General features: G+C 37.3%; 1 protein-coding gene and 1 pseudogene across 4 annotated transcripts; one reads left to right on the forward strand and one right to left on the reverse strand.

The window, feature by feature from the left end:
• The first annotated feature begins 1,883 nt into the window (after window positions 1-1,883).
• Window positions 1,884-4,902, forward strand: LOC120085612 (annotated as a pseudogene).
• On the reverse strand, window positions 4,310-8,687 carry LOC120085610. Of its 4 annotated transcripts, none has more exons than XM_039041681.1 (4): window positions 7,202-8,687; window positions 6,331-6,746; window positions 4,659-4,917; window positions 4,310-4,492 (listed from the first exon to the last, which is right to left on the reverse strand). In XM_039041681.1, exon 1 carries the CDS (start codon window positions 8,480-8,482, stop codon window positions 7,298-7,300), a length of 1,185 nt encoding a protein of 394 aa, XP_038897609.1. In that variant the 5' UTR covers window positions 8,483-8,687; the 3' UTR covers window positions 4,310-4,492; window positions 4,659-4,917; window positions 6,331-6,746; window positions 7,202-7,297. The 4 variants fall into 4 exon arrangements, with proteins under 4 accessions (XP_038897609.1, XP_038897608.1, XP_038897611.1 ...); XM_039041680.1 differs by having other exon boundaries at window positions 6,318-6,746; XM_039041683.1 differs by lacking the exon at window positions 4,659-4,917.
• Between the last annotated feature and the right edge of the window lie 494 nt (window positions 8,688-9,181).

Raw genomic sequence — 9,181 nt, forward strand, 5'->3', positions numbered from 1 at the left:
TTGAAAATCTTTAATAAATTTAAATTCTATATTCATGAATCCAATAAACTAAGGATCCGAGGCTATTAAGTTTAAGTTTGAACTTTATGTAGTGACATAAATGTGGATCAAGTTCAAATATATAGCCAAAATAGTCTATAGTATATGAATAAGATTAGGCGCCTTATTCTGGGGACACTATGAATGCGGCCCATTTTGTAGTTAGTACAAACGATGTAATTCTAAACTGTTCATGTGGAGACATGAAAATGGGAGCATCCTAAGTAAAGAGTTTACATAAGACTAAACCATGAAATAGTCACTTTTTACGTTCTAAACGTTGTTTAATGTATAAAACCGATTAGTTCATTAGAGGATCAGTTGAACTTAAGGAATAAGATGTAGTCTCAAGGGTAAAACGATTTTTATGACCCAGCCGAGATTACGACCAACCTGTGAAGGATTAGCTTACTAATCATAGTTATATCTATGGACACAAATATATCTATAGTGAGGGAAGTGCAACTACGGGACTATAGTGGAATGACCTATGAGTTAATGAATGTTAATTAGCTCCATCTAAAGAGTTTAGCCAACTAATCTCGGATCGTTGGAGCCCATGATCTATACGTCCATTAGGTTTCCCTACTAGCTCATATGGGATAAACTTAGAAGATAGAATAATTCAAATTGTTCGAATTAGGTGAAGAGAGAGAAACCGACAAGTATATGTGATATAGTGGTCGGTTTTTCAGTTTAAAGATACAGCTTTAATATTTAAATGTGATTTAAATATCAGGAATATGAATACGTTTATATTCGAAAGCTCGAAAATAATGGAAATGGTCAAAGATGTAAAAAGTCAAAGAGTTGACTTTTGACTTTTAAAAGTCAAACTGTGACCGACCTTATATTCAAATGTGATTTGAATTTCGAGAAAATGAATGCAAATTCATGCTCGGGAGGTCAAAATTAGTCAACACGAAAAAAATCATAAAAAATCAAAATGTTCAACTTTTTAAACATAACAATAAATTAAACTTTTCAAATTACAATGAGGTAAACTTTTTAAAACTATTTTTTCAAATTTAATACAAAATAAAAAATTAAATTAAATTAAACTTTTTCAAAGGAGGTCGTTTTAAAGGAGGTCGACGATTCAAATCACTCTGATGCGCACTGCAGAGATTCGGATTCTTAGCTAAGCGATCGTGTAGAAGTTTGTGGGCGATCGTGTAGTAGGGAAGGAGCTCTCGAGAGGCCATCGCAGCGTGCCCTCATCGTGTACTTCCATTATGCGATCGTGTAGCATTTGGTATACGATCGTATAGTAAAAGGTATGCGATCGTATAGGTTTTGAGAAGGTCATCGTCTATTTGTAATAGGTAAGCGATCGTGTAGGAGTTTGTGGGCGATCGTGTAGTGGAGGAAAGAGAGCTCTCGAGGGCCATCGCAGCGTGCCCTCATCGTGTACTTCCACTATGCGATCGTGTAGTAATCTTAGCGATCGTGTAGCATTTGGTATACGATCGTATAGTAAAAAGTATGTGATCGTATAGGTTTTGATAAGGCCATCGTCTATTTGTAATAGGTAAGCAATCGTGAAAGTTTATGAGCAATCATGTAGTGAAGAAAGAGAGCTCTCGAGAGACCATCGCAAAATGCCCTTATCGTGTACTTCACTATGCGATCGTGTAGTAAAGCTTAGTGATCGTGTAGCATTTGGTATACGATCGTATAATAAAAGGTATGCGGTCGTATAGGTTTTGAGAAAGCCATCGTCTATTTGTAATAGGTAAGCGATCGTGTACGAGTTTGTGGGCGATCGTGTACGAGTTTGTGGGCGATCGTGTAGTGAGTAAATAGAGCTCTCGAGAGGCCATCGCAACATGCCCTCATCGTGTACTTCCACTATGCGATCGTGTAGTATTTGGTATACAATCGTATATTAAAAGGTAGGCGATCGTATAGGTTTTGAGAAGGCGATCGTCTAATTATGCTAAGCAAACGTGTAGGAGTTTGTAGGCGATCGTGTAGTGAGGAAAGAGAGCTCTCGAGAGTGGGAGTTTGGAAGACGCTGTCGTGGAAAGGCCATCGCAACGTGCCGCTCATCGTCTACTTCCACTAGACGATCGTGTAGCATTTGGTATACGATCGTATAGTAAAAAGTATGCGATCGTGTAGGTTCTGAGAAGGCGATCGTTTAATAGTAATAGTTAAGCGATCGTGTAGGAGTTTGTTGTCGATCGCAGAGGATTTAGTAAGCGATCGTTTAGTCATACTGAGCGATCGTGGAGAGATTGTAAATGATCGTTTAGCTTCTAATAAAGAAGTTGTTCATCGTTCACTTGTTCTTTCCGGAAGTTTGCACCTATTGTTACGTTAATAAAGAATTACTAAACGATTGTGTGCGATTGTGTATATAATTACCAAACGATTCTTTAATTTCCTTTAGGTCGAGGGTTTGTTCTATAATTTTCCAGAGGTCGAAGGTCAGATTTTCTCATCTTCCCTACAGATCTTTTTTAGTTTTCGACAGGTCGAGAGTTGAACACTCGTCCTCTTCTCAATTTCCTTTAGGTCGAGAGTCAAACCCTAGATCTCTTCTTTAATTTTTGACAGGTCAAGGGTTGAACCCTCGTCCTCTTCTCAGGTTGAGGGTCAAACTCTCGATCTCTTCTTTAATTTTCGACAGGTTAAGGGTTGAACCCTTGACAAAATATTTTAAATTAAATCCCCACCTCGAAATTTCCAAAACAACCATAGATTTCTAAATAATTTTAAAACCACTATATTTCCCTAAATAGTTTTTGTAATCACAATATTAAAAAAAAAAAAAAAACCATTTATTTGACATTCTTCAAGTTTTTTCCCAGTTAAATTTCCTATACTTTATTGATTGGTTCATTGATTCGTTTTAAGGCATTAAATGCACACACTTATTCAAGCTCAAAGTCGAAGGTTTAAACATAAAATTGACTCACCCACCAAACTCAAGGTAAAGTTGGAACTTTTCCCTAAAGAAAGAAAGAAGAACATTATGAGAGAAAAAGGGGGGATGATTGTATATATTGATGTACAAGCATCAATGGAGCTGTAGCTTCCCGCCAAGGCAAAAGAAAAAGCAAGCACAACCAACGTCTCCTTGGAAAACTGTATTGTAAAAGTAAGGAATAAAAGAGCTTTATGCAAAATCCATCCAATGAAACACGTTATAGTCACTTATTATATTCAGCAGAACCACAAGCTTTGCTTGTTGCCCCCTACTTTCTTCCTTCTTATAACTCTCTAACATCCTCACCCCTTTGTCCTCAACTTAATCAACCAATTCTATCAAAATGGGATCAGATTTTGAACTAAAGATCAGCCCAACAAGAGATGATGATCTTTCTTCAACCTTTAAGTTTCAGTTGGCCAAAGGCACTGCCACTCCTCTTTTTTTCTCCAATGAAACCAATTCCATGTTCATTCTCACTGCCAAACTCACAGGTCTGTCTTTATCTCTCATTCTGTTTCTTTTGGTGTTTCTGTCTGTGTTCTCTATCTTTCATTTTTGGGGTTTTTCTCTTTCATTTTTCGGTTGCAGGCTTTGCAACAGATGACATTGTGATAACTATTAATGGAAGTGGTACTCGGATTGAGATCAGCTGGGGAAAACCTATTCAGAAAGTGGAGATTACGGGACGGAAGTACAAGAAAGAAACAGAGACAAGGAGGTTCAAGAAGATTTTTCGAATTCCCGATAGTGTGGTTTTGGATGAAATCAAGGCAACATATGATGATAAAGAATCGATTTTGAAGATTTCAATGCCGAAATCGGTAGATGGAATGCTTGGGGTAGGAATTGAAGAAGTAATGGATCGGGAAGCTGATGAAGCCACATTTGAATCTCAGGATTATGAAGAGGAGCTGCTTGAGACTCTGGAAACTGGCAGAAAGACCAATTTGGTTGACGATAATCATGAAAAGGAGGAAGACCATGCCATTAATAGAGTAGTTGAAGAAAATGCCGAGCCCGAAGCATTTCATAAGATAGAATATGTAGCAGAAATGCAGCCAGAAGAGATCGAGAAGCTGAAGGGCAGTGAGATGGATCAAGATACTGATGGAGAATCCAACAATGGCCACTCTCAAACTGAAAGTAAACAGACAGTAAAAGTAGAGGCCAGAAGAGAAAATGTTAATGGAGAAATCAAGGTTCCCAAGGTTAGGAGTATGGACGGGATAGAAGTGGCTGAAGGAACAGCCAACTATCAGAAAGAGAAACGACTCAATGCTGAACCACGTAATGGTGCTAAAGCAACCATGATAAACAAGAAACCATATGTCAAAACACAATCACAAGCTTCTACTGATCGAGGGGCACAAGTATTAGACCGAGAACTTTCCCAGCCAAATCGACTGACTCGAGCAGAACCGGGGAAGCAGGAAACATATAAAAACGTTCAGGAATTGAATGAGCTTGAAACCAATAAAGAACCTGAAGATGTAGGAAGTCCGCATTTGCAAAGCCCTGCACATCAGCATGACGAAAAAGGAGTTGATCAAAAAGGAAGAAGTTTCCAAACAAAAGATGAAAGTAAAGACGCAAGACAGGAATCCAAGTCAACACATGAAGGTTCCAGTAACGAAGCAAAACAAGAGAAGAAACAAGATTCAAAACAGTTTAAAATGCGTACTCCAATCATCATTGCAGGGTCAGCTCTTCTCGCCTCCCTTGTAATTGTTGTGTTTAACTTAGTGAAAAATAAAAGACGAGAGAAAAATATGAGAGGTTAAAAAATGCTGAAGCAGCAAACACGTCCCATAAAAAATAAAGACTTTTCACAATACTCCCAAAATGTAAACGCGGTCAAAATAATGTAAATAGCCAGTTGCTGATGATATCACTACGTGGAACCTTCAAATGGTTAGTATGCTCAACAGGCTTGCGTCAAACTGCGTATACAATAGCAACTGCATTAATTACATATTTAAAAAGATAGTGAGTTGGCAAAGAAAAGACAATCAAGAACTTTTGGCATTAAAAGCCTGCACCTAACGACAGCTAAACAATTATAATAGGAGGGACACAGCTATCTAAGTTTCTCCAACTTTATGGTACCCTACCCATCTATGCAAAATATGAATTATTGGTCGTACAACCAGCTATATCATTTAGTTGAACGAAAAATAAAACAGTCAGATGCAGTCCAATCAGTGTAATTCGAAACTCTGGAATGTAAAGGGTAAGGCGGTAACAGTCATAAACCAAGTCTTCCAAAAACTTAATAGGAAAATTGATCATGAATCATAAAAGTTGTAAAATAGAATTACTGACAATGTATGTTGAATAATAGACGTAAATATACTGTATACGCAAGAACCAAAATATGATGTTCTCCATCTTTTTCCATTTCTCCAATTAAAACTGCACTTTTGCCCATGCTGGTATGAGGAGACTGAAGAATAAATAGTGTCAACCGTATTCTAAAAGTAGCAGTTAAAGTTTTTAAATAGTACTACGCCTTACCCCGCTAGCATATTTCAAAGTTCTGATTGAGAATATTTGATCTTTAACGCACTAATTTTATGTAATATGCAGGTAGCGTTCATTTCTTACAGAAACAATAATTCCAATAATTCAAGACTTCAAATTCTGCAAATTCTAAAATCAGATGTCAAAAAGGCATTTCAACGATTTTATGGTTGTCATGTTCTCAACCCTCAAATGACAACGATTGGTCAAGGAAATATAAAATGAGAAAACCATAAACAAACAGGACACAAGTTATTTACCTAAAGTTGAAACAGTAAAAGAACTTAGATATAACAAAACATTCAACATTAGAATAAAGACTGGGAGAGATGAAGCCCTGGGAGGTTATGGAATGTCAAAGAATCAACTGGGGAAAGAAAAATCAACAAACTACCCCTCTATTATTCTGATACAAGTACAGCCCTATTCCTAAATAAATGTCAAAACGTGGTCAAAGGCACATTTTTCTAAGTCAACAACAAGGAGCTTGACCAAACAATAAAATATTGGGTAAAATTCAATGTTTCCATTGTTAATCGCAAGTTGCTAAATGAATTTCAAACCCTTCCGGATGACCTTATAATGGTCAGAATGCATGAACAGCGTGGACTTTATAAGAAGCTCCATAGTCAAAGACTCAAAATTTTAAACATCAAGTGTAAGAGTAGGTAGAACTAATGAAAAACAAAACAAACAAAAAAACAAAAAAAACAAAAAAAAAAAGAGAAAGAAAGAAGGAACAACTATAATATGCCTATTGGTCTAGCAAGTAATATTTTCACAGAAAAAAGGGCAGGGATAAAACTCAAAGAAAATTTACCATCAGAAAATACCATTCATTGGTTGACAAGATGGGGAACAGAACTGGAGGGCTTCAATTTTCCAGCAGCAAAGAACCGGAATCGACTTAAGCTCACAGCCCTCTCTTTTTCTGCTTACACAAACATTGTTTTAGTTTTCACATGGCATGGATCCAGAGACTGAGTAAATCTCAATACTCCCCTTTATCCTTCTCACAACTATAGGTCCAAGCCACCCACTTCCTCAAACCCAGATTCAAATTTCTAGTTATCAAGGTAATTCCTATGCTTTCATTCTTCCTCCAATAGTTAAATAACTAAAAGTAAAACAAATATAACTTTTTGAGAGAAATGTAGCGCGAGGGAGACATAGACACTGTGTGTGTGGCCTCCCAAATGTCAGTTTCCCAAAAGCAGGGAAATACAGCGTACAATTTTGAATGGATTCCCTGCAAAATGGAAGAATGGGAAAGAGTTTTACATAAAAGGTAATCCATAAGTCAAAAGAATTGGGAAAACAAGTGGAACTCAAGAGCATTTACAAATCAAATCCAAATATTGGCCGTTGGGAAACCATATAGGTTTTGTTAATCAATCAAACATCATTGCAGAGGATGTCAAGTCTGTATTAATTGCATCAAGATCCAAAGAGAATAACACAGAATTTAATCAAAAGTTATTCCTACCCCAACATAAATTGTTTGTATTTACCAAGTAATTAATATTACAGAGAACAGCTACATCAACGAAGCTGTAACACAGACAGAAAATGAATTGTACAAGCTCCAACCCACCCAGAAGGAAGAAAAAAAGTAAGCATTAAGGAATGTAAGAGTCCATTCCGTCTCTAATTTTCTTGCAGAATACACACTGATTATGATTAATACAAAGAAACTCCTCTTACCCTTTCGTTTATTTTACTCGTTCATTGTTCAAACTTTTCACAATTCTGGAAGCCAACTTTGAAGATGTCCTGTAATCTGCAACAATCTGACAATTTCTATTCATGGTTATTTCCTCGTCCTAAACAATCAAGCCCTTCAGTTCTTGAGCGTACAATTCGATGGAACACCTCTCTAATCTGCCGTTCCAGAGGATCCAAACCAATCTTCAAAGTTTCACAAATCTGAGATAGCTCCTTCACTCTTTGCCTCACCTCTTCTTCCTTATCGTTCGTCAACGGGAATTGTGCTGTATCAGCCAATTCATTCATAATATGCGCAAATTTATCGATCTGATGAATCTCCTTTAATAACCCACAAGCATTTCTTCTTTCCCGCCTTCTTGATTCTTCCAAAATTCGATCGTGAAGTGAAAGCATTGGCGCCGCCCATGCAAACTGCCTCGGCAGCGAAAAATGAACATGTAAGCCGCGGTCCTGGCAAGGAATCGCTGCTACCAGAGTCCACGTTACAAACAGCAATACCATGTTCATCGTGAAAACAGGGACCGCCAGGCCATTGGTAAGCACAGTCTCATTCGCCCTCGGAGCAGCCAAATTGCTCCCAATTGCCTGAAGCTGCCTAGCAGCCGACCACGATCGCGAAACACTCCATGAAAGCGAACGGAAATGCCCCAAAGACCTACGGTCTCTGGTACCATTATTACGTCCAAAAGAACGGTTTCTCTGAGCAATAGCCGGGGAATTGGCATCATTTTCATCGAGCATTGCAATGGCTAAGTCTATCAAAGCCTTCTTCGCACGACGAAATTGCCCCTCACCAAGAGTTTTCTTGTAACTAGAATTATCCAAAGCACTAAGCACAATCTCCAACAACTTCTGCCACTGCCTCAGCTGCTCAATCCCATCTCTAATCACATTACAAACATCAAGCGCCTTCACACTCCTCTCCAAGTAATCCGAAACCATCCTATCCATCGGCGGTTTACAAATTTCCGCCTTATGCCCAAACAAAATGATCTTAAACTCCTCCTGACAGCAAATGAAAGCATCCAAAAGCTTCCTAATCCAGGAGAGTGACAAAATGTCATCGGAAGAAGCCGACGACAAATCCTGGAATCGTTGAGTGACCTGCTTCTGGAAGGAATCAAGGTCGGAATCCAAAGAGATGCCGTCATGAGAACCGCCATCCATGGAATGAACTTGATCACGGCGGAGACTGAAGATCGAACGGCCAATGTTGGTTAACGGCGAGGAAGAACCCTGAAAATCAGTGGCAGGCATTGTTACATGAACAAGAAGAGGTCAAAATTGGATGGAAATTGAGAAATTGAAAAGGGAAAGTGAATCAGATTGTGTGAAATTCGAAATTGGGAGTATGAGAGAGAAACATAGATAGAGAGAGAGAAAATTGGGAATTGAATGATGAACCCTAACGGAGGCGGAGGCTTTTATTGGAAGAACAACGGACCGCGTATTTACGGTTGTTGGAATTTCGACAGTGGAAATGTCCAAAAAGGCCAGAAAAAATAAAACCCCCTACAAATTAAAACAAAAATAACCAATATAATAATAAACTAAATACTCGTCAGGAATTCCTTTTTTATTTTATCAGAGTCTTCCAAGTTTTAAATATTTTATTTTGTTTGATTAATATTTCTATAATTTGAATTTACTTTTTTTTTTAAATTAGTTGTCTTATAATTTAAATTATAACTCTTGAAGTTTTAAGAAGTATGTAATAAGCTTTTAAATTTTCAATTTTATATCTTTAAAATTTTTGAAAGTTTACGCACCAAATATACAATATATAAAACTAAATTTGTAATTTAACTTAAACTAAATCTATTTAGAATCTCACACAAAATTATAATATATGGCTTCATGATTTGCCCACGTAGATATCTTGTTTAGTTCTTCATTATTATTATTTTTTTTTATAAGAAGGATATCTATCCATTAGTTGAATGAATAAGATGGGCT

This window comes from Benincasa hispida, chromosome 9 (assembly GCF_009727055.1).
Source record: "Benincasa hispida cultivar B227 chromosome 9, ASM972705v1, whole genome shotgun sequence".
NCBI lineage: Eukaryota > Viridiplantae > Streptophyta > Magnoliopsida > Cucurbitales > Cucurbitaceae > Benincasa > Benincasa hispida.

Coding starts and splice junctions, on each gene's coding strand:
- LOC120085610 (XM_039041683.1), bottom strand. CDS start 8,482: ATGCCTGCCACTGATTTTCAGGGTTCTTCCTCGCCGTTAACCAACATT.